The 23545-nt window shown below is 53.9% G+C and overlaps 2 protein-coding genes and 1 long non-coding RNA gene across 9 annotated transcripts; 1 reads left to right on the top strand and 2 right to left on the bottom strand.

Annotated features, from left to right (window-relative positions):
- Positions 1 to 86: 86 nt before the first annotated feature.
- LOC130262235 (discoidin, CUB and LCCL domain-containing protein 1-like) lies at positions 87 to 10045 on the bottom strand. 5 transcript variants are annotated; one of them, XM_056509186.1, is made up of 16 exons: positions 8748 to 8823; positions 7001 to 7222; positions 4674 to 4811; positions 4154 to 4205; positions 4029 to 4054; positions 3896 to 3951; positions 3596 to 3729; positions 3414 to 3451; positions 3101 to 3295; positions 2292 to 2413; positions 2039 to 2207; positions 1831 to 1923; positions 1552 to 1642; positions 1322 to 1359; positions 1046 to 1162; positions 87 to 605 (listed from the first exon to the last, which is right to left on the bottom strand). In XM_056509186.1, exons 2-16 carry the CDS (start codon positions 7134 to 7136, stop codon positions 217 to 219), a joined length of 1794 nt encoding a protein of 597 aa, XP_056365161.1. In that variant the 5' UTR covers positions 7137 to 7222; positions 8748 to 8823; the 3' UTR covers positions 87 to 216. The 5 variants fall into 5 exon arrangements, with proteins under 5 accessions (XP_056365161.1, XP_056365158.1, XP_056365160.1 ...); XM_056509183.1 differs by lacking the exon at positions 8748 to 8823 and adding an exon at positions 7551 to 7746; XM_056509185.1 differs by lacking the exons at positions 4029 to 4054; positions 8748 to 8823 and adding an exon at positions 9901 to 10045 and having other exon boundaries at positions 3896 to 3968.
- Positions 1781 to 23476, top strand: GMEB1 (glucocorticoid modulatory element binding protein 1). 3 transcript variants are annotated; one of them, XM_056509192.1, is made up of 11 exons: positions 1781 to 1860; positions 8750 to 8828; positions 11927 to 12087; positions 13038 to 13120; positions 14062 to 14186; positions 14967 to 15070; positions 15489 to 15643; positions 17541 to 17669; positions 18361 to 18498; positions 19532 to 19654; positions 20695 to 23475. In XM_056509192.1, exons 3-11 carry the CDS (start codon positions 11960 to 11962, stop codon positions 21399 to 21401), a joined length of 1692 nt encoding a protein of 563 aa, XP_056365167.1. In that variant the 5' UTR covers positions 1781 to 1860; positions 8750 to 8828; positions 11927 to 11959; the 3' UTR covers positions 21402 to 23475. The 3 variants fall into 3 exon arrangements, with proteins under 3 accessions (XP_056365167.1, XP_056365166.1, XP_056365168.1); XM_056509191.1 differs by lacking the exons at positions 1781 to 1860; positions 8750 to 8828 and adding an exon at positions 10311 to 10551; XM_056509193.1 differs by lacking the exons at positions 1781 to 1860; positions 8750 to 8828; positions 11927 to 12087 and adding an exon at positions 13211 to 13331 and having other exon boundaries at positions 13048 to 13120; positions 20695 to 23476.
- On the bottom strand, positions 17550 to 21076 carry LOC130262242 (uncharacterized). Its single transcript, XR_008842081.1, has 3 exons — positions 20987 to 21076; positions 20613 to 20708; positions 17550 to 17630 (listed from the first exon to the last, which is right to left on the bottom strand). It is a non-coding gene; the product is annotated as an uncharacterized LOC130262242 (long non-coding RNA).
- Positions 23477 to 23545: the final 69 nt, after the last annotated feature.

The raw sequence follows: 23545 nt of genomic DNA, 5'->3' as shown, positions 1-23545 counted from the left end.
GGGGGGTAGCAAGAGGTACGGCTGGTTTAGTTTCCTAGGCGGGATAGAGGTTTGCAGCCCGGGCCAGCAGCAGACGGTGTAGGGCACTCCACAGCTATATGTAAATATAATACATATATTTACACTGCATTACTTTAAAGCCCCTTGCTATCGCGGGAAGGGTCCTTCTTTACACACCTTCCCCCCACCCAATATCACGCTCCTGTGCTCCCCTCCTCACAAGGCTTCATGGTACACATGTGCAAGAAGACAGTCCCTAGGCCACCCGTGGGACCTCTCAGAACAGGGGCTGCCAGTCTGCTCCACCCTAGCTGGTAGCTCCCTGGGTCGCAGGTTAGGGGTCTGGTACTGCACCAGGGAGCACCCAGCAGGCCCTGTGATGCTGCAAGTGCTGTGGTGCATCCCAGCAGGCTCCGGCTCACTGAATGGCATGGCGTATTCAGGCTCTGGCGGCAGTGGCTCTGCATATTCATGATGCTTTCCTGGGACGTCGTAGTGGCTCACGACCAGCGGCAGAGTATAGCCCTCTTCCAGGACTGGCTTGAAGGTGGAGGCACCTGTCTGGCTGCAGGGGCTCACCTGCACCAGGTCTGGCTCAGCGTACTCTGAAACAGGGAGGCTGCCGTGTCAGGAGAGTCATGGTGCTGTGGCAGAGGCGGGTGGGGTGGGTTGAAACTTTGGTGTTTGGACTTTCAGGGATAGGAAAGAACCCACCCAGGGTAGAGCACCCACCCATGGACACCCCATATTCCTCTGCCACACCACAGAGAGGGGCTCCTGCTGTCCCCAGCCACCCTCCAGTGCCAACAGCTGTAATTGAGGTGGACTATTACTACCACAACTACTAAATAATGTATGGTGTTACTACAACTATAATAATTAATTATAATAATTAAATGGGCAAGCCTAATTTATCAGGGCCTTCCTCTTTGCACAGGACCACAATGATGGAGGGGTTAGACCAGAATGGAGGGAAGTGCAATCAGGAAGACTCGGCTCCAGCTCTGGGCTGAGGGACCAGTTCATGCCCTAATGTCCCTGTTACCTGGCGAATGAGTCCGGCTGAGGTCCCCTGGCATGGCGGCCGTGGGGAAGGAAGCCAGGCTGGAGGCTGACAGGCTCTGCAGGGAGCAGACCTGGCTCGACTCCAGCTTGGGGTACCCTGGGCAGGGAGATGAAACGCTCAGTGGTCACAGACTGGACATGCAGGTGCCTCTGGGGGCTGGGACAAGTCTGAGCTTGGCAGTAGCACCAGTTAAACCAACTGCACCTCACAGCACACAGACCCCTGATTTCAGGGAGAAGTTGTGGACCCTTTTACCTTTTGTGATCCCACAGTTCAGCTCCGCTGCTGACTTCCTGCCAAAGAGAGAGGCAAGATGGGGCAAAAGGTCCCAGCTACCCTGTGCCCACCACCAACCATCTCCTCCCACCCCCTGCATGAGGGGCTACGCCCCCTTGGGACCTGGTGAGCAGCTGGATGAAGCTGCCACAATTTGGGAGGTGATGCTGAGTTCCCCAGGGCAAAGCAGGGGACAAGACAGGACCAACCTCTTCCTGTGGCAGAGGAAAGCCAGGAGCAGGAGGCAGGAGCAGAAGAGCACAAAACCACCAATGAGCAGCATCACCAGCAGTGTGGAGTCTGGCGAGGGAGGGCAGTGTCAGCCCCCCTGGGCCCTCATCCCACCCCTTTGTACCCATGAGTGCCAGAAGCCCACCTGCGGCCACTAGAAGAGGAAAATCAATGTGTTCCCACAGGGGGATGAAGCCCCAGTGGCACCTGGAACACCAAATGACAATGCTGGAAAAAAGGACCCCCATGGTACCCACCTGCCTTCTCCGGGTCCAGGGCGATGCCAGGTATGGGGGTGTGGCTGGCTGGGTGGCTGGTGGGTTCAAGGACCTCCTTGGGGACACTGGGCACTACAGGGCAGAGCAGGGACCATGACTGTGGGACCACCACTGGGTGCACAGGGAGGTGAAGATCCCAGGAGGATGATTCGGACATGGGGGTGTGAACTCCTGTGGAGGGTCTCACCGTATGGACGGGGCGTGCGGACCCGTGCCACCTGGCAGCCCACCAGGGCCACCTTCAGGGCTATGTGCTGATGCCAGCTCTGTGGTATGACACGGATGTAGCGGGCGACGATGGGGGGGATAAAGGCGTTGGAGACCTCCCCCTGGCTGTCAGCATTTCCTTCAAACACCTACCGGAGAGGGTGAAGTGGTGCCAATGACCAAATATCCATGGCCAGGGGGTCTCAGCCCCATGATGTTCTCCCCATGCCCACCTTCTCCTCCTGGCCACTGCTGCCTCTGTAGGGTCTCCAATTCTTCCTGTCACGGCTAGAGGAGACTTGGTAGGATGTCACGTAGTAGTTGTGGTGCTCGGAGGAGCCCTTTGTGATGATGCCTGTGAATGCAGGAGGGGGCACCCGCTGTCAGTCAGGGGTTACAGGGCTTGGGAAGGGCCACCCTCTACCCCACTGCCCTCTATTCCCAGCTGGAATAACCCCCATCTCTGGGATACTCAAGACCCAGCTGGGAAAGGACTAAGAGGGCAGGATGTATCATCTGGCAGAGGGGGATCTTTCTGAACCAGGGAAGGGGTTTGGGTGGCAGATTCCAGTGTGGGACACTCTGGTCTGCCCCCAGCAACCGATAACCTCCAGCCCCGGCTGCCTGCCTTGCATTCTTCCCTTCTCCAGCCTCCGGCTGGACAATGTCCCCATTTTCCTCACTGCGGTCACCAGCCGCTGGCACACAAAGGCCCCACTTTTGGCAGGCTTGGGCTGGACAAAAGACACTCACTGGCACCAGATGCAAGAGCATAGTATTAACTTGTTTGTCCCAGAAATGGCTGCAGATGAGGGGGGCAAAGGCACAAAAGGACAGGAGCAGCCAGGGGGACTGGTGCGCTTTGCATCTCAGTTTGCACCAGTAAAACCATAGCACAAGAAACTCCAGTGCATTCTGAAAGTTATGGGGGTGCAACTGCCCTGAGCAGTTTTGTGGGGATCAGTGAAGCTGGCACAGCGGGAGGACAGTGGGCCAGGGTGGCATGGGCAGCTGTTGTCCCCCTCTGATGGCCAGCTCTCACCTGTGACATTCCTTCGGATGCCCAGGTCCAGCTCCAGCCAGGCAGCCTTGGCGTCAGGTTCGGCCGCCCAGGAGTGGCCGGTGGTGCTGAGCGCTGCCCGTTCAGCCACCCAGTCTTGGTCCTGGCCCAGCATGCCCACCTCGTGCCACCAGGACGAGGCATTGAAGGTCACCACCTCCAGCACATCATCACAGACTGGGGACAGGAGACAGCACACTGGGATCCCAGAAACCCCATCCAGGCATATGGGGGTGGCACCAGGTCTGACAGCTAAAATCGTGCCTTAATTTCAGGGGAAATGGGAAAAAAATACCTTTGTGGAATATGAGTCGCTTCTCGGAGAGAGATCCCCTGTGCCGAAGAAAGCAGGGGGAGCATCAGATGGGGTGAACAAACCCTGGGGTCTCTGAAACTGAGGGGTGGCAGTTTCCCGGTGTCAGCGCAGGTAGGTCCTGCATCTCCATGTCGGGTGCAGCCTCAGCCATCCTCACCCACCTTTTGGAGCGGAGACCGTTGGCAAAGGCCGACTCATAGAGCGTGATCCCTTTCTCCCGGGACAGGGTGACCTGCCCGCCCAGCTCATCTGCAATCACCCCGGCATGCACGGCTGCCTTGCATAGCACTGATGTCTGCAGGGAGTGGGAAGTAAGGGCAGGCCCAGACTGCAGGCCCGAGCACCCTGTGGGGCACCCCAAGGCCACACTCATCACCTCTGGGTTGCTGGGGGTGACAAGCAGTGGCCACACATGCTGTGGGGACCATCCCTGGTGGGTGCACCATGGTGCCCACACTTACATCCCGGTAGCCCTGGCTTGGGTTGCCCCAGATGTCCCCATGGATGTCCTTGCAGCCTGCAGGGCAGTACACACTGAAACATATGAAAAGGAATGGGTCAGAGCTCCCTCCCATCCTCATCCCCTCTGCTTACCTGCTCTGCTCCCCATCCTGCTGGAGCTGTACCTCAGGAGAGGGATGGGGATGAAACCAGGGCCGATGGGACCCCTGCGACAGGGGACACCAAAATGGGACCATTTCCCACCCCCAACCACTCACCTGACATGCTCCTGGGTGTAGTGGGTGCCTCGAACCAAGCAGGAGACCAGGTCTGCAAGGCAGGGACACCCCAGGGTGAGGGACCCCCACCTGCCCCACAACACACACCCACTTCTGCTCCAGGGCACCCCATTCCCCTTCCCAACCAAATCTTCCTCCTTATTTTGGTTCTGCCCTTCATGTCCACATGTCTGGAGGGGCAGGAAGGGATGGTCCCTTGGCCCCTGCAGCCATTAGCCCCATGGCACAATCTATGATGTCTGTGGCTCTGCCTGATACTGGGATGCCACTTCACTTGGGGGTTCAGGGTTCTTGAAGGGGTCCCAGTTCACTATATTGCCTGGGGGTCTCCCGTGTTTGCCCCCAGTCAGGGAGAACATAGATGTTCAGGGAACTCAGGGCAATGGAAGCTCATCCTTCAGCAAGGATGAGCTCCTTCAGGAGCTCCCTTCATGCCCCTGCATGGGCCAGGATGAATCCCAGGGGTGTCTCTGTGTGCCAGGGGGTGCTGCCCCCATACCTGGGTGCTGCGAGGTGGCATAGGACAGGAGGAGGCCTCGTCCTGAACGATGGCTGGTGCTGTTGAACAGGATGGTCACAGTGCTGGAGTTTGTCACCAGGAGTGGGGCAGAAGGGACGGAGTTCCTGCAGTAGGGCCCTGCCAGCAGGGATGACACCATGGAGATGATTTGGGGTCCTGGGGACATGCTTGGATCCCAGGACTTCACCTCCTCCGGCTTGGCCCTTGCCAAGGCCAGGGGGGCTCAGGGTGGTCCCAGAGTTGTTCCACATATAGGGTGTCCCATCCCCAAGGTAGTCCCAGCACTGAAGGCTGAAGTGCTGAAGGCTGGTCCCATGCAGTGTGGTCCTATGGCAGGCTGGTCCCATCCTGAGGATGGTCCCATGTTCCAGGATTGCCCCACAACCAGGGTAGTCCCATGTCAGGGCAACCTCATAACAGAGTGGTCCCATGCCCAGGCTGGTCCCAGCCCCAGGGTGGCCCCATTGCCCTCATCGGGCCCCTGCCACTACATCCCCCACTGCAGAGACTGGTACACGTGGCATCACCTCACAGAACCCCAAAATGGGAGTCTTTTGTCCTAGTCTCCTCCCCATGTACCCTTTCACAGATGCTGCTGAAGCTGCCTCCTAAACTACCTCCTCCCCCCATTTAATCCACAATTATTTGCAATTCCATCTCCCTGATTAAAACTTCGGCTTAGCAGGCAGGCAGATTCCTTAGGGACATCTCTGGTCCCAGCTGGGGACAGAAGATGGCCCCAATTCCTGGACTGCCATCATCCCCTGTCCTCTACATTGCTCTGGTCTATATCATGCCCATCACCAGGGCCTCTGGGCACCCAAAGACGTTTTGAGCAAATGCCATCGTTGTTCTGGGGACAGGGAACTGTGTCCCTGTGTTCCCCTGGGGCTGCTGGTGACACTTCCCCCTGTGCCTTAGTTTCCCTGACCCACATCCTCATCCTGTCTGGGTCATACTAAACAAGGAAGTCAACCCCAGCGGACGTGGGACATGTGCACGCAGAGGTGTCACATACGTGACAGAAGGGAGGTCTGCATGATATACAGATGAGATGTAGATGAACCACATGCAGATTTCCCTCCCACCAGTTGCCAGATGCCAGTGCTGCCCTGGTCAGTGGTGCCACCTCTGTATGGATCTTGGTTATACCCTGGGAACTGGAAGCCCCTCAGCTGAGCCCCAGAGGATGCCACCCCCATGGGGACTTTGCGACATTCAAACAGAATCAGGCCTTCCCTCTGAGTCAGCGGGAAGGAGCCCACAGTCTCCGCCTGCTCCAGCCGCTTCCTGAAAAACATCTGGGACTTCTCACGGGCCAGCATCAGCCGCAGGAGGGGGATGGAACCTAAGCTCTGTGTCACGCTGGCATGGCCCTGGTGGCACCCAAAGCAGCTGTGGGTGCCCAGCCACCTCCCCCAACCCCCTAAGAGCATCATCTGGGGGGTCCCCCCCAATTTCCCACATGGCCTGGGGCCAGGATGTCTCTTAGCTTTGGGGACAGTTATGTTCCTGAGGCCACGGCAGAGGGGATGGGGACCAGGGACCCTGCGTGCTGTCACCCCTCTGGGGACCAGCCCAGAAAGGGTGAAAGCCTTGAAGAACAGGGAAAACTCCCAGTCCCATGGATCCAAGCCAGCTCCTTTACATCCTGCATTTCTAATCACATCTCCTGTCCAGCCCCTGCCCCTCACCAGGACTGTTCCTCCATCCCACCCCATCACTTGATGCTTCCCCCCACCCCGACGATGTTTTCCTCAGCACTCATCATGTTCCCAGTGCTTGCCAAATCCCTCCAAGACCATTAAATCTGCCTGGGAAGATCCTGGAAGTGTTAGGGCAGCAGCTGGGCTGTCAAATTAATTATTTAGTGGCTGCATCTGGTCCCAGCTGGGCAGTTACCCCCCAAGCCTGGCAATAATCATCTCCTTGAGTACCTGCCTCCTCAGATATCCCCATTTGAAAATATTACTCTCCTTTGATATCCTCCTCCTGGGATATCATCCATTCTATTTGGGTACCCCCATTCCTCAGGTATCCCCACCCTTGGATATTTCTCTTCTTTGGATAACCCACTCATCAGATATTGGATACCCCTCATCTTCCGGTATTCTCCTCCTTGGATACCCCCTCCTCGAATATCGCCTTCCTTGGCCACTGCCCTACTTGGTTGCCCGCTCCTTAGATATTCTCCTTCCTCATGATGAAATCAGCTAAAAACCCAGATTTTCCTGATATTCTCCCTGTCTACAGCATTGTATCACCCCTGCCTCAGTTCTCCCAGGATCCCTCTTACTCCCCCTTACCGTAGGCAGTGCCGGTCTGGGGGTCAGTGAGCAGCAAGGAGCTGAGGGCACAGTGCTCGGAGGGCTCCAGATCCACATCCCCGAATGCCAGGAGGAGAGATGTGCCTGGTGGGGCTTGGAGCTGCCAGCAGCACATGGTGTGGTTGGGATACGTGCCCGGGTAGTTCTTGGAGCTCAGGGTGCCACTGTGGGGTGTCAGCAGCGTGTGGCCACAGCCATTTCCTACAGAGATACCGAGGAGAGGGCTCAAACAGGGCTCAACTTCCCTGCCTCAGTTTCCCCCCTTGATGAGGCCCCCAAAACAATCCCTGGGCACCTGCAGCCTCTTCAAATGTTTTCCTCAGCCAAATCATCATTTTCTGGTGGCTTTTCTGGATGCTCCTGGCACTGGGAACAGTCCACAGGGGAATCCAGGGATGAAGCTGCCATAGTTTCCCCCACAGCCACCCAGCACACTCCTCTACCTCCAATTCCTCCACATCCCCTGGCCCAGGAGAACCCCAATTTGGGGGGATATAAAAGAATTTGGGGAGAGAATAGCCCCACTCACGGAGCTGTACAGCACTGGGCAGCTCCCAGGACTCCCTGATTGCAGCCTTCACCATGAGGATAACCTTGGGCAGCTGCATCCCCATTGCCTCCTTCCCAGGGTGATGCCAGACCCACCACAAAAGGGGCTTTTTTCTGGGTTCTCTGCCTTTGGGCATGAGGGAATATCCTGGAAATAAGCTGAAAGAACCCAACATTGAGACCTGGCTGGAATTTCTGGGCAGGATTGGTGGAGCAGGGAAACAGGGGAAGCACCACTCAGCCTCACTGTGTGGGCCAGGTGTTTGTAGGGGTCCAGTGCTCAACAGCTCCTCACATCCCCCAAAAGCTCCTGCCAAGCATCATCCTGGCACAGCCAGAAAGAAAAGGGATGGTGGGCATAGATTTCCCCAGCCTTGGCTCCCCTCACTGTCGCTGGGAGACGACACAAAGTGCCAGCAAGGGAAAATCCTGCAGGGTTAAAAAAGGCGGGGGTTGGAGATGAAAGATGCCAGCCCCCACACAGACCACCCTCCTCCCTAGCCTGTGGGAAAAGCATCCAAACTGGGGAGGAGGTTTATCCTGTGGGACTAGGAGAAATCACTAACTTCACCCCTTTCTGGGCAGCATCCTCTGACAGAGCAGAGCTGGGAAGGATCAGGCCCTCCAAGTGTGGGGGCTTGGGGGGGCAGTGGGGGCCCCAGGACTGCCAGAACAATAGCTCCCAGAAGGGAGAGAAATTTGGGGTATTTCAGGGGAGTTTCTAACGCAGAAAGTAGAAGCCATTGGGATCTGCATGAAAAACACTCTATGGCCAGGACAGCTGGACACGTGAGTCCGGCTGAGGGGTCTTGGATGGATCCCCCCAGCTCCATATCCATATTGGTGGTGCAGAGGAGCTGTGGGGACCCATTCCGTGAAAAACCCATCCAAGGAAAGGAAATCTTTGTTAAAAACATCCTGAGTGTGACCAGTGTGTGCCAGGAGGGAATGCCAGAGATAAACTGAGAGCTGCAGGCACTCTTGGGAATTTGGCTCCAAAGATGCTACTGAGGGGCCAGGAATAGCCAAGACAGAGCCACAGGAGACTTGCCCCCAGCCACGGAAACTTTACTCCCCTCCCAAAAAATGTGAAAACTGGATTTCCGGTGGGTGAGGGTGAACACACAGCCCGGCCCTGCTGGGGCCACTCCTGCTAAGGATTTGTTTGTTTTCTCACAGGATGCAAGAAAGACACAACAGGGTGATGCTCCAATAAAAGCCCGGCACACTCCTGCCTCTGTCATACTGCTGGCCCCGGGTAAGCTTCCCCCGCGTCCACCAGTGGATTTGGGATCCGGTAGAAACCCGTTGAGTGATGTGCCCCAAATTACACTTGGGGAACGTAGTGGGATTCTGCCTCCAGTGATCCCAGTGTCCCCGTGCCTCAGTTTCCCCTCGAGGAGAATAATGGTTTGGATGACCCCTCCGTGTTTCCTCGCTCTTGAATGAGTTGGGGACGAGTGACACCGGGATACACGAACTTTGGGATCACGGTTGGGTGAACATTTCCTCGGGGTCGTCCTGGACCCCGCGGCTACAAGTATCCTCGGGAGCGACAATGCCGGGCTCCGCGGCATTACTGGCTTGGAGCCCACTGCCCGGCTCTCCACCGACCCTCTTAATCCGTAGATTAGGGGTTCCCCAGGAAAGCCTCGCAGGCGAGATGGAGCCGAACGCAGAACTCTTGAGACCCCGCGGGTAGTCGCCACCGGGGGCAGGGACAGAGAGAGCTGGGGTGGCTGCGGAGAAAATGGGCGGGTGCAGGACCGGCGTGATGCGGGGGTGGTGGGGCAGGGACAAAGCTTGTCCCGTCCGGTACCGGAGCAGAAGGATACTGGGGACCCCGTCCCTGACCAGTACCAGGACAGACGGACGGCGGGGACTCCGTCCAGTCCGCTACTGGGACAGAGGGATAGCGGGGATCTCGTTTCGGATCGATACCGGAGCAACGGGATGGCCAGGACCCTGTCCCGGGTCGGTACCGGGACAGAGAGATGGCAGAGATCCCATTCCGGAAAGGAGCCGGGGCAGGGGCACCACGACGACCCCGTCCTAGGGGTCGGTCCGGTCTGGACACAGCGGGGAACCGTTCCCGGGAGCCCATCCTGGTTCGATCCCGGTTCAGACACAGCGTAAAGGCCGTCCCGGACCGTCCCGAGGCAGAGGCGAGCCCGTCCGGTCTCCCTCCTCCGTCCCCATCCCGCACCAAGTTCCGGTCCCATCCCGGCGAAAGAAAAGGAAGCCCCAGGAGTACTAGTGGGAGTGGGGCTCCCGGCGCCGCATCCCGGTGTGGGGTGTCCCGCCGCTGGTGCTCCGCAGTCAACACTCACCGTCCTGTGCGCCGGTCGAGCGCAGCCCCAGAGGGCCGAGCAGGAGGCAGCGGCGGACCAGCGCCAGCGCCATCGCCCCCGGGGCCGCCCTGCCGCCCGCCCGCATCCTCGTCCCGCCGCCGCCGCCTCGGCGCGGCTCCACAGCGCTGTCGCCCCAGCCCCGCCCCCCTCCGCCCTGCCGCGCCCATTGGCTGTCACTGCCCGGCCCCGCGTCACCATTGGTCTGCCTCGTTGTCAGTCGACCAGCCCGCGCGGCGGGGGCAGGGGGATTCTGCGGGCCGGCCGTGGGAGGTCCCGGTGGTCCCGCCGGGGTTGGCTTAGGGCGGGGCGGGAGATGCTCGGTAGCGCCTTCCACAACTCGCTGCTGGGACCGGGGGAGAGCGAACCTTGTCGTGACACCCCCACCGGCAACTCGTGTCTTGGGCTAGCGGGTGACGCCGCGAAGGCGATACTGCCGGCGCCCACCAGAGAGCAGTATAGCGCCGCGTGCTTCACCGGTCAGCCCCTTTAAGGCAGGCGGCGGCCGGAAGTGCTGGCGGCCGAGGCCGCGGCGGGCACTGCGCATGCGTTTCTGCTGCCCGACCCGCCCCTCCCCCCCCCATCCCCCCGTTCCCCCGTCCCACAGCCCCCGGTCTCGGCCGCTCGCCGACGGTAAGGCCCAGCCGGCGTGTCGCGCTACGGGGGCCGGGAGGGGCCATGCAGCGCGAAGGGGCGGGACGAGGCGAGAGAGGGCCTGGCCCCGTCGAGAGGGGAGGGAGGGGTCGCCGCCGTACGTACCGCCGCCGCTGCCGCGAGGGCGGGCGTCGCGCGCGCGCCGCTCGGGGGGGTGTGGGGGGGGCAGCAGGGGGGTAGCCAGCGCCGTGGGGAGGGGGGCCTAGGCCACGCCCCCTTCCCGACCAAGCCACGCCCCTTCGCCGCCGTGTGCGCCGCGGGGTGGCCCCACGGGTCCCCTCTCACGTGACCGGTCGACCCCAGCCCGGAGGAGGCGGCGGCCCCCGAACCGCGGCCCGAGGATCCCGCGGGGGCCGGGGGGTTCCCCTGTGCAGCCCCCACCTCCTCACTGAAGGCCTCGGCGCGATCGCCACCGCGATTTGTCCGTGTCCTGTTGACCCCCTCGCGCCAGATATCCTGGGAAAGCCCCGCCATCTCTCGGGGTGTCCCGGGTGGGTCTGTCTGTCCCCGGAGCGGGATGAAGTGCGGAGACCCACGGGGGTCCCACACTTGAAGCCGGGTGGGCGCGTGGCCCCTGTGCTGGCGGCTCCTCAGGTTTGTCCTGGTGTATCCCAGCCAGGGGATACCGAGCCCCCCGTCAACCGTTAGGAGATCCTGACCTGAAGTTTCTGAGATTTAGATGGGATATTGAAAAGAAATTCTTCCCTGTGAGGGAGATGAGGCCCTGGCACAGGTTGCCCAGAGAAGCTGTGGCTGCCCCATCCCTGGAAGCGTGCACGGCCAGGCTGGATGGGGCTTGGAGTGACCTGGTCCAGTGAAAGGTGTTCCTGTCCATGGCAGAGGGTGAGACGAGATGGGCTTTCAGGTTTCTTCTCACCTGAACCATTTCACGGTTCTGAGACAGGCTTTACCAGCAGCTTGTAGACCTCAGGGATGATCTCCAGCCCCACACTATAACAAAACCACCTCTGTGCCTCGTGCACAGCCATAGGCACATCCCCTGGGAGTGCAGCTTCTCTAGGACCCCCTGTCCTGCAGTAACATCACACCTTGACAGCAGTTTCTACTGGGAAGGATCATCCATTGGCCTGTTCCTGGTAGTGAGGGATCAGAGTATGCCAGGGGTGGACCAGAGCATCCCAGGGGTGACTGGAAGCACTGCTGGCCAGGGCCAGTGGGAGAAGCTCTATGTTGGAAACACACTCTTGCCAAAAAATACCCATGTGGGTTTGTTCCTTGGTGCCAGGTTGAGGGGTTCAGAGCTGGAGAGAGCTTCTGTCTCAGGAAGTTATGAGTGGGATGACACTAGGGGGATCTGCCTCTGGGATCTGTTCCCAGCTCTTGTGTTCCACAGGGAGGAGAAAACCTTGCTGGGTTCATGTGAGAGATGGCGAATGCTGAGGTGAGCGTCCCTGTAGGTGATGTGGTGGTTGTACCAAGTGACGGGAATGAAGGGGAGAACCCGGAGGATACCAAAACCCAAGTGATCTTGCAGCTCCAGCCGGTGCAGCAAGGGTGAGTAGGACGGTACTGGTGTGACTGGGGGTGCGAGGTGGGATGAGAGGGGAGTCCTGTGGGTTTTCATGGTGCAGGGACAGAGTGTCACTGTGAGAGACTGTGTATTCCAGGTCTGCCTTGATTTTGTGCCTCGCTAAGGAGAGAGTAAATACAACAGATTAAATCTTTTCTGTGTGTGGCTGTCACAGGGCCTCCAAGGCCTGAAATTGTCCTGCAAGGCTGTGTCGGTGCGGTGCAGTGCTCCTGCATCGTGGAAGCAGTGCTGCCCCAGTTTATCTTTCTTCTCCAGTCCCAGAGTTGGTTTTTGCCACACTACAGCTGCTGGATGCGGTGGTCTGTGTGTTCAGACCTTCATGTGCCTCTGTATCAGCTCTACCCTAAAATAATCCTCTTGTAAAATAAAGTGGGGCAAGGATGTGGAGGCAATTTTGTAGCTCCCTGGCAGCTGCTGCAGAGAGTGGCTTCATCTTCAGTCTGGATCAATGAGGATGGAAAAATCTGGCTCTAGTTTGTTACTATTTGCAGGGCAGGGTGGCTGTGGGCCTGGTAGTGACTTCCCTTTGTGGTCATCTGTGCTGCAGTGTTACACAGGGCTGGAACGGAAATCCTGGAACGCTTGGCTCTGCTTCCTGCTGTTGAGGGTGACAGAAAGCAGAGGAAAAGGCGCAGGGAAGCCTGCAGAGCTGCCTCAGAGGCGCTGGCAGAGTGGAGGGTGGGATGACAGCACTGGGAATGCCTCTGCGTGTGTCAGTCCTTGGGATTACTAGTGTTTTGTTTTGTTTTATTAGTGTTCGCCAAAAAAATTCCTGGTGATTGAAAGTGTATCAGACAAAATGTCCCTTGAGGAGAGACAAAAAGAAATTCACTGAATTTTTTAACTCTGTGCTGTGAATCCTAATTTCCCATGATTTATATAATTTGTTTATGGATGGCCACTTTCACCACAGGATTTACCAAGAGGGGTCTGAGGCCAGCGCTGCTGTGGTGGCCGTGGAAACCCACACCATTCACAAGCTGGAAGAAGGGATTGGTGAGTTCCCACTTAATGTGGATGAATCCCCTCCTGTGCAGGGCTGGTATCTCCAGTTTGCTGGGCTTCCTTCTGGCTCTGCCCCTGCAGATGCTGATTCCCAGGCATGGATGTGGGTACAGGGGCTGGGCATACTCTGGAATAAGTGTCTGCTGTTACTGCTTGGTCTCAAAGTCCTGGAAGTGAGATCCTGGCTCTCCTGCAATGAATGGTAAGGGCTCCCATGGGGTCCAGGGGAGCCGGGATGTCACCCTAGTCCTGGTTTGCAGACACTAGCAGCAGAAATGATAGTGATGAGAACATGGTGGCTGAAGCATCAGGCTCTGGTTATGGGGTCTTTGCTGAACCAACCATCCAAAGGTTTGGATTGGATGTTCATAAGAACTGAGCAGGTTGGCTCCAAGTGCTCTCTGCCATCCTGAGCAGTGTGTGGGAAAAGGCCCCTGTCACTAGCTGCTGTCACTAGATCTTCACTAGAGTTCTGCTTCCTGTGTGGGTATGGGTCTTTTGGCAGGATTAGCAGAAACTCTGCACATTAAGAGAATATATTGCCAGTAAATATCTGATATTGTTGCTAAAGAGATACTGGAGCTGCAAGAATCTGAGAGATGTCTGCACTTCAAATTTTAAACCATTTTGTTGCCACTAAAATTTTTCTTGTTGACACCTTCCCCCTTACAGATGTGTTGGATTTCTGATCTCATGTTTCCTTATAGATGAGCTTCATTTGGAGCGTTTTTATACCCAAAAGCAGATGCCAGTTGCTGTAGAGTTAATCTAAACTCTGAGAGGATGAAGAGAGGACTGATCCTGAACTGGGATCTGCCCTTTTTTTTGGTTTCTCAAATGCAGGTCTCACAACCTATGAGCTTCCAGCTCCCACCTTGTGGGATTGGAGCCTCTTGGGTGCAAAGTTTCATTTTGAGCTGTTCCTCCCTCAGACCCCAGCAGCCTTGAAACGAGTGAGGAAATTGAGATCGCGTACCCCATCACTTGTGGGGAGAGCAAAGCTATCCTTCTCTGGAAGAAGTTTGTCTGTCCAGGAATTAACGTCAAGTGTGTGAAGGTAAAAGAGAAACTCCCAGTGGATTCCTTCTTTGCTCTTCAGGTGTGCTGGTTGGCCTCCCCAAGAATTCCTTTATTTTTGTGTTCCATCCTGAGTCCTTGGATTGTTGGTGCTAAAGTTGTTTTTTATGGGGAGAAATATGGAAAGAGTGGATTAAGGAGGGAAGGTTATTACCCACTTCATATTCAGTTGTATTGGGCTTTGAGGAGGGACTGAAGGCAGGCAGGAGATGTGTGTTGAGATCTGGTAGAGCTTTGCCTCCTCTCTTTTCCTCAATGTCCTGGTACTCCACTCCTGTCACTTCCTTGGCGAGCAGGTTGCATTGAGAAGGGAAATCTTGGTGTTAGCTTTTCCCACCTGAGAGCATGACAGCCAAGCCCCTCGTTCTCCTGCCCCTCAGCAGGAACTACTTCAGTCACTAAAGCAGGACAGAACAGATGCCCAAGGGAATACCTGTGTCCGTTGGATGCTCTGGGCCACTGGATGTAACAGAAGCCTGTAATGGTCTCCAGAATGACCATACATGTTAATAGGAGATGATTTGGTTCATATAAAGCCTTCAGGGCTGTTCTTGATTAGGACTGTGAATGCCTGTGGTTCGCAGGTCATCCCTACAGACATGCAGGATTTCTCTGCCCAGGTTATCAAAGCTAGAAGGGATCTGAGAAGCAGTTCCTCTCTCTAGGTGGAAGTGGGGGCTCAGATGAGCTGTGTTGGATGTCCCAATCCTCCTAAATGATATTACCCTGTTTGCTGAGCCTTTGCTTGTCTCTTTGTCAGTTCAATGACCAACTGATTAGCCCAAAGCACTTTGTCCACTTGGCTGGGAAGTCTACCCTGAAGGATTGGAAGAGAGCCATTCGCCTTGGAGGAATCATGCTAAGGTATTTGACCCTGTCCAGCTTCAGAGCTCCACCCCTGAAGCTTTGGGACTCCCAGCAGGCATTTTGTCTGCTTTGCAGTCCCTAGGAGGCCTCTTGGAGGCCCACAGTACTTGGTCAGCAGTCTGCAGAGATCCCGGCCCCATGATGTGAGGGTCAGGATCCCTCACCCTGGACAGAAGTGGCATCATCTGGGGAACCTGGGGTGGAACAGGACTGAAACACTCTATGTGAAGCTGGGCTATCCTGTGTTTGCCATTTGAAAGCCTTGCAAGAGATTTTTTGGGTGCAGAGTGTGTGACCCTGGGATCTCCCTTTCTCTTTCCTTCCCATGGCCATAGCACTCCCAGGTGGAATACTCCCTTTTGTCTCTAGGCTGAGATTTGAGCTGAGCCTGATTCTATCCCCACTCCCTGCACAGGAAGATGATGGATTCGGGGCAGATTGACTTCTACCAACATGACAAAGTTTGCACCAACACCTGTCGAAGCACCAAGTTTGATCTCCTGATTAGCAGCGCTAGAGCACCAGTGCCAGGGCAGCAGAGTGTGGTGCAGACTCCAACCTCAGCTGATGGTAGGAAACCAGTTACCAGTGCCATGGCAACTTCCCTCTGATTCACTTCTCCCTTCTACACCCTCTTTACACCTTCTCCCTGGGCACATGAGGGCAGTCCCATCAGGAGATCACTGTGGTTTCTGGAAGGAAACTGCTTCTATTGTCTGTTTGGAGAAGTCTTGGCACCATCTGTCAGGGAGCTCTGCTCTGCAGGACTGGGAAGGCTGGAAAACAGCTGGCATCAAGCATCTGCTTTCCAGAGAGACACTCTTCATAGCCAGGAGGAGGATTGAGAGCCTTGCAGGGGTCCATGTTCTGGGATCATCATGTGCGCAAACACCTGTGAGAGCTCGCACAGCATTTCCCAATATATTTTCTGTTTGAGAGTCTGTTATAAAGGCATGAGTTGGTCTCAGTGAAATAGAAATGTTGACCTTCAGAACATCATGAACAGGATGTGGTGATTGGACATGATTTGATTCTCATTACAACTGCAAGTTCTCAGTGATCCTGTGCTCCAGAGCAGAAATTGATCTCTTTGCTGAGGTTAAGGGAGAAGACTATTCCCAACTGTACCACATCGTTAAGCTGAGTGGGTTACATTTCTCTGAGCCCCTGGGTGGGTGGCTGTTGGGTTGTTATTATTTTCTTCAGAGAGCTGAGCAGTTATTAGTTGCTATAAAGTTGTTTATTGTAAAGGCACATCAGTCTCGAAAGGCAAAGAGTCACTAGCATTAAAGTCCATGCTACAAGTTTTCAGCAAAGAGTTTTAAATAGAAGTAAAGTCCCAATTAGAAGTAGGAGCTGCTCCTGTTGAAGTCCCGGGAAGGCCAATGTTGTTGCGCAGCTCCTATCTTCTTCTGGGTAAGGATGATAGCAATGAGAGGAGAGAGAAAAGCAAGGAAGAGCAAGCAAGTCTCTCCCCAATGCATAGATTCTTATACACAAATTACCCAATAAGCTAAAAACACAAACTCGAACCATTTCTTCTTAACTTATTAGAATTCTAGTTTCTTAGCACGCCAGGTTACTTTTAAACTATGCATATGGTCTATCTCGTTCTATCTAAAAAATGTAAGCAATATTCTTACGATAGTTTTATTATGTCTAAAACTATGTTTCTGGAGCCTCTACAGAAGCTCATTTTCAACACTAGTATGTAGGACTATGTTTTTCAGCCTTCACTAGAACTCACACTACACTGGTATCTAAGACTGTCGCTCTCTAAAGCACTTAAAACTTATTCTTGCTTACTTACTTAGTTGCTTATTCTAAAACTTAAACTTACACCTCTACTTTATGTGTGAGTGGTGTAATATACTCAAATCCATCCAAAGGTTGTAATTCAATCCCTGCACCCTGATTTCTCTCTGAAGAATTCAGAGAGACTTTTGATTTACAGACTCCAACAGATGACATGGCAGAGTTGTCCATAGGCTAAGGAGAATCTCTTGGAAAGCACAACAGCCAACTTAGAGTGGCTGGACATTGGTTTAGTACCAAATTTGTTACTCAGAATTGCATCAGATCCATTTCCCTTCTATAAACCAGCTGGGACCCCAGCTCTATGTCATGAGAGATTAGGGATGCAGAGCTTCCTGTGGATGATGCAAGGGGAGAAGGGTGCCTGGGCTGAGCCTTATTTCTTCTTTTATTTATTCTGATCCCTTTCTGGTCCCTTGAGTTGGGACTCCACTGTGCAAGGCACAGGGTTTTCCTTCCAGAAGCCCTAGAGCTTTTCACAGTCACAGGTCCAGTGAGAAACAGCAATATTTGCTTTTAACTGGATTGGTTGAAAGAAGCCAAACACAAACCTGACCCAAAGAGTGAGAGGAAGTCTGGGGAGGGCTGAGAGGTTGGGAAGCAAAGCAGGGATTCAGGCTGTCAGAGGGAGCTGATGGGGACTTTGTGTCAGGGAGCATCACCCAGATCGCACTGTCGGAAGAGAGTATGGAGGAGGGGATCGAGTGGAACTCGGCTCTGACAGCTGCTGTCACCATGGCCACTGAGGAAGGCATGAAAAAAGACACAGATGAGATCTCAGGTAAGCTCAGGCTGCTTGTTGGGTGTTTTCTTCTCCTCTCCTTCCCTGTTACATTTTGGAAACCTAAATCTTGCAAATAAGTAAAGTTTGAGCAATGACAAAGCTGTCCCCCAGCCCCTTGGATCTCCAGTATTACACAGGCATCCAAGCTTTCTGCCAGTAGAGCTTCTCACCACTGTAGACCTTTGGCCCTGGCCTCGTGGCTGATGGATGATCCCTCAGATCAGATGTTATTGGTTACAGTGAGGGTTTTTTCTGTTCTGTTCCAAGGATGTGAAATACATCTGCCAGCCTGGAGGCAGGCTGGAACAAACAAAGAGCAGAGTCATGTTTGCTCCTTGTCAACTCTCTGTTCTGTTTCTCTCTGGCCTTGCATTCCCATGTTGTATCAGTATGAAAGCTTAGCTAGAATTTCCTCAAATTCTGATTTTAAGCACCGCACCTTGCAAAAATGCGAAATGTTGCCTTGGAAGTCGTGGACTTGCTAAAAAGCCTGTTCCTGATTTGCTGCCTGAGACCGTTTGCTTGGTTTGGGGTTGGTTATTTTTTTCACATCTTGTCCACCCCAAAAGCCAAACCACCTTGCAAAGGTAGTCACTTTGAAAAGATACACTTTCCTGAGAGCTTTAAGATGGCCCTGTGGGAAAAATGCTTGTATATATTGACTTCTTTTCCTCCTCTTTTGTGCCAGAGGATACGCTTATGTTCTGGAAAGGAATAGCTGACGTGGGGCTGATGGAAGAGGTGGTGTGCAACATCCAGAAGGAGATAGAAGAAGTCCTAAAAGGTGTGCAGCAGCGGTTGGGTCAGTCTCCTTTCCAGATGACAGGTAAGTTGTGAGGAAGAAGCCTCTAAAGGGTGGTTGCAGGCAAAAAAAACAGTGCTAAGGGTCCATTCCACAATGTGAAGCTGGTGAGTCAGGATGGGAGTCGAGTTCCCACTCATTAGCTGAGTTGTGGGAGCACAGTCTGTGTGCTCAGTCTGCCCAATTGTGAAGTGCCTTTGCTTCAAACATAAGGACACACCATTCCATCCTGTTCCCTGAGCAAAATGACCCTGGCAGCTTGCTGGGACCATCAGATGACTGTCCACAGCTCCCAGCCCTCATAGAAGCTTTCCCAGAGTCACTTGGACTGGAGTTACTCAAACGCTTCTCTGTGACACTTTAACAGGTCCTGCCCCCTCACTTCTCGTTCTGCTTTCACTGGTGCCAGAAAACCTGTTTTGGGGGCTGAACCAGATGAGGGAAATTTTCTGGGTTAAAAATAATTCCCCTACTCTTTTTAGGGTTATTTTTAACTTAAATCAGGTTTCCTAATCTATTTTGGCACAGGCCCCTGTGAATACCTCTTGTTGATGCTCTTCTTGAGAGAACATCCATGTAGCTACAAACTTCATTTTATCCAGGATAGCTTTTTTAAATTTTCTAATTTAATTTTGGGCTGGCACATCTTTTTGTCTGGTAGGTGTCAGTTTTGAGGAACTGCGAATTATTGAAGTCAGTGGATTATAATAGACATTTTGCACAGCTTTCAGTGGAGCTTGCCATGTTAATGACACTGTCAGCAGCATGGGGTGATGATTTGTAGGTAGACAGCTCATTTGTATCTCTGTGATTGCAAATTACTTTCATTTGCAGCAATTAGAAGCTGCTTGAGTGACACAGCTCTGTCCAATTTGCTTTATCATGTGAATGGGATTATTTAATCCTGGGATATCAGAAGGATGAAGGAGTTTGGTTTTCCTTTTTCAGCTGGCTCTTGTAAAAGAACAGAGAGTTTTAAAAAGCAGAAAATTTTTGCTGTAACAGGAGCATCTTTTGAGTGCCCAATTCTTAATGTCCCTGTGCCCTTTTCTTGGAGATGCTGCAGTCCTGAACAATGTTGCCCATACATTTGGCTTAATGGACACAATCAAGAAGGTACTGGACAACAGGAAAAACCAGACAGAGCAAGGAGAGGAGCAGTTTCTTTACACACTGGCAGGTAAAGTGCCTAATAAGGGCTCACATCCTGCTGCTACTCTTGGGAATGGACATGACTTTCCTTCCACGCAACCACACTGAATCATGGTTAGTGTTCAGTACAGGCGGCCCCAAAACATCCATCATAAAACATTCAGTACAGGCATCCCAATCCCTTTCTGTCCTAGGGCTTGAGTAGAATTTCCTCTCTCCACTGTCTCATAGAGAGCAGTTGCTTGGAATGTTGGACAGCCCATAGTCTTGCCCTTTGCTGCAGTTAGGGTGCTGCAGGCACGAGTCCAATTCCTTGAGATTAGGGATAGGATTTGCCAGCTCAGTGCTGTGGCATGGTCACCCGCGCTGCGGACAGTTTTGTGCGGTACCCAAGCTAATATGCCTGAGTATGGGGTGCTGAGCTTCTCCTTGTCTTGTGGTGCTATTGGGTGTCCTGTTCAGCTTCCCCTGAACTGAAGCCACTGACTGACCTGGGATCCCCAGAGCTGCTCACTGGATGTGTCTCCCTCCTCACCATGTCCTGTAGAATCTGTTGTTGTCTGAGATGTCCTAGTCCCCTACTGCCCTGGATAAATGAGGCTACTGTGCTACTTCTTGCTCCTGGTGTTCCCAGTGACGAGTTGACCCAGGCATCCTGCTGGGTGTCTTGAGTGCAGGTGCTTGGCTCATGGGGAGGTGACCCAGCCAAGCTCAGGAAGCAATTCTAACTGGCTGGGGGATTTATCCACTTTCCCTCGCAGGTGGATTTAGCTTGTAGAGAGCAGAAATGTCCATCTCCTTGTCAGTAGGAGTTGCCAACAAGTATGGAATGTTACCTGTGTCTTACTCAGGTGCTAGCAGGTGGAACACTGACAGGCCTATGTAGGTGGCAAGAGAATGTACCCTTTTCCTATAGTGCCATTTGATCTCGAGGGAGCAGCCAAGATCAGGCTCACTGGATGGGTGGGTGACCTCCTGTCACAAACCTGGACATGATGGTCGGTTCTGGAGCCCCAGGAGCTCCTGTGTACCTTGGCGTGACGTGTTGCTCAACCATTCCTTTTGCAGACCTGGAGCGGCAGCTGGAAGAACAGAAAAAACTTGCCAGGGACCAGAAGGCCAAGTCCCAAACCATCCAGAACGTGGTGCTGATGCCCATGAGCACTCCCAAGCCCCCCAAGAGACCCCGTCTGCAGCGCCCAGCTTCTGCCACCATCCTCAGCCCCTCCACTCCCATCCAGCAGCCTCAGTTCACTGTCATCTCCCCCATCGCCATCGCGCCCGTTGGACAACAGTTCTCTGTGGGCAACATCCCAGTGGCAACCCTCAGCCAAGGCTCCAGCCCAGTGACTGTTCATACCTTGCCGTCTGGCTCCCAGCTCTTCCGATATGCCACTGTGGTTTCATCCTCCAAGACCAGTTCCTCAGACACTGTTACCCTGCACCCGTCCTCCAGCCTGGCACTGCTGAGCTCAGCAGCCATTCAGGACAGCGGGGCCCTGGCCAACATGGCAGCTGTGGTCAGCCCTGTGGAACTGGTGGCCATGGAGTCTGGCATCACTTCTACCATCCAAGCTGTGGAAGGCACCTCGGACGATGGGCAGACCATCATAGAGATCGACCCGGCACCAGATCCTGAGGCAGACACAGATGAATCAGAGGGCAAAGCTGTAATCCTGGAGACAGAGCTGAGGACTGAGGAGAAAGTGGTGGGCGATGGGGAAGACCATCAGCACCAGGTCCATAATGTGGAGATTGTGGTCTTGGAAGACTAGTGGGGAAGGCAAGCATCAGTTAGGGGAAGAGTTGGGAATTTGTTTTATTTCAGACTTTTTTGTTAAGCATCTTTTCCAGCCCCCCCATTTGTTACCATAGATATTTTCATTGTACTGTATATTATATATATATATATATGTATATGTATATATATATATATATATATGCAAAACTTTGTTTTTTAAAACAAAGCTGGAGAAGTGGGAGACGTGGATAAGGCTCCGTCTCCCTGGAGCACTGAACAATACCACATTGGCAAGGAGAGACTGGATCTCTGCTGGACAACACAAGCAGGAAGAAGTAGCTATGCCTCAGTGCTTCTGCTCCAGGGCTGCCCTGGCCCAGAGACTTTATTTGAGAGACAATAACACTTGAGTGTGGATGTGGCTGTGAGAAGGGGTGATGGATTTGGGGTGGAACAGGTACCTCATTTATATTTTTATTTTCCCCAGGGAAGGGAATTCCGTTGGACCCTTTGCTGTCACCTCAAATGGGATTTTTTATTACTTTTCTTGCTTTGGAGAGGCTGACAGTACAATGAATTTACTGTTCATCTTCTCCTCCTCCACACAAATTGTTTTTGTATTTCTATTTTTTTGTATTTGTTTGCCCTTTCCCTTCCCTTATCCAGATTTCCCAGCTGCAAAGTCCTGGGACCTTCTCTCAGGGTCCCTATATCCCAATCCCTTCTCTTCCCATGGCACTTTTCCCCCATCCCTTTCCCTGCCTGGCAAGGCTCGGTGCTGCAAATGCCGCTTGAAGACTCCAAGATCACTTCAGCCTTTTGTATAAGGCGAAAAATATCAACTGAAGCTCAAACCCAGATCCTCCCCCTTGGCTACTCAGCACCACAGGGACTTTTCGGGTTGTACAAAGCATGCTGTGCTGTTGCTTTCCAGGAGAGCTGGATTTTGGATCGGGACAGCTTCTGTTTACACTGTGTGCTGAGGCTGCTCCATGCTTGTTGCTACTTGTTTGGTGGTTTTATTTTTATATTATTTTTTCTTCTTTCTTCCTATAATCTCTTGGCAGGGTTAGAACTGGCATGATGCTGAAATACTGTGCACCCTGCTGTTTTCCCTCTTTCCTTCTTTTTTTTATCAGTGGTTGGAGATCCATTTGGGCTTTGCCACACTGGGAAAATGGAAGGGGGGAAGCACCGGGTGGCTTTAGAGCTGCAGAGGTTTGGGAGGGCTGGGAGGGTGGGAGCTGCTTGGCTGGAAATATTAAGCAAAACAACAGCAAAGGACACACACCTGGGGAGGGTGGAGGGAGGGCAGGAAGATGTGTTTGGCTATTTTTCTGCATTAAAAGAAAAAAATTGAATTAAGCTCCAATGGATTCTTTCATTGGAGAGGTGAAAAGCCGCTGTCACCTTGGGGACAGTAGGGGATGGGCAGGAATTCCTGAACCCCAGTTTGTGAGGTATGGTTGCTGCTATTCTGATCTTGGCCTCTGGGAAGTGTTTCCTGGCTTAGGATGGAGGTGGGAACAGCTGTGGTAGCTAGATCCCATGCTCAGCCTAGAGAAGAGAAGGCTCCAGGGAGACCTCAGAGGCCTTTCCAATGCTTAAAGGGGCTCCAAGATGAGCTTTCAGGTCTCTTCCAACACAAACCAGTCTGGGATTCTGTGGTTTTGGATCAGGGATCCACCTCCTTCCATATACAGCCACCTTCCCTCCGTTCTCCTCTGGCTTGCTCCTTGCAGGTAGCCCCCTTGATTGAAGGGGAATGGAGACCTTTTGGGGACCCCCTTCCCCAAACCAGGCATACAAGAGATTCTGTCAGGTCCCTTCTGGAGCTGTTCGTGTCTCTTGGCCGGGAAGGGAGGGGGGGGGGCGTGAATCTGGGCTCCCTGCTCGCTGTAAGCCCACCCAAAGCCCTTGACCTGGGTGGGAGTCCCATAGGACTGTGATGTCCCCTGGGTCCTCCGCATCCAGGAGTGCTGGACTGGGGACGGGGAGAGCGAAAATGTCGTGGCGCGACAGGGTGAGGTTGGGCTGAGCCCGCAGCCGGGCCCCAAATTTGCCATTTTTTGTCTTAAATCCCAAGCGGGGCCGCCTGGCCCTTTAAGAGATCTCCTACTTCCAGCCGAATGGGGGCGCTGCTCCCCCCCCAGCTCCGGTCCTCCGCCGTCCCGGCAT

The sequence above is a fragment of the Oenanthe melanoleuca genome, chromosome 23 (assembly GCF_029582105.1).
Source record: "Oenanthe melanoleuca isolate GR-GAL-2019-014 chromosome 23, OMel1.0, whole genome shotgun sequence".
Lineage (NCBI taxonomy): Eukaryota > Metazoa > Chordata > Aves > Passeriformes > Muscicapidae > Oenanthe > Oenanthe melanoleuca.
This window is presented reverse-complemented; position numbering and strand designations above follow the sequence as displayed.

Bases quoted from the DNA above. Each gene is read 5' to 3' on its own strand.
- LOC130262235 (XM_056509183.1), bottom strand. From the start codon at position 7,746: ATGTTGGGTTCTTTCAGCTTATTTCCAGGATATTCCCTCATGCCCAAA. The intron at 3,730-3,895 runs GTAAGTGTGGGC...CACTCCCTGCAG, and splicing joins CAAGCCAGGGCTACCGGGAT to ACATCAGTGCTATGCAAGGC. The intron at 1,163-1,321 runs GTAAAAGGGTCC...CTCCCTGCCCAG, and splicing joins GAACTGTGGGATCACAAAAG to GGTACCCCAAGCTGGAGTCG.
- GMEB1 (XM_056509192.1), top strand. From the start codon at position 11,960: ATGGCGAATGCTGAGGTGAGCGTCCCTGTAGGTGATGTGGTGGTTGTA. The intron at 13,121-14,061 runs GTGAGTTCCCAC...TTCCTCCCTCAG, and splicing joins CAAGCTGGAAGAAGGGATTG to ACCCCAGCAGCCTTGAAACG. The intron at 15,071-15,488 runs GTATTTGACCCT...CTCCCTGCACAG, and splicing joins CTTGGAGGAATCATGCTAAG to GAAGATGATGGATTCGGGGC.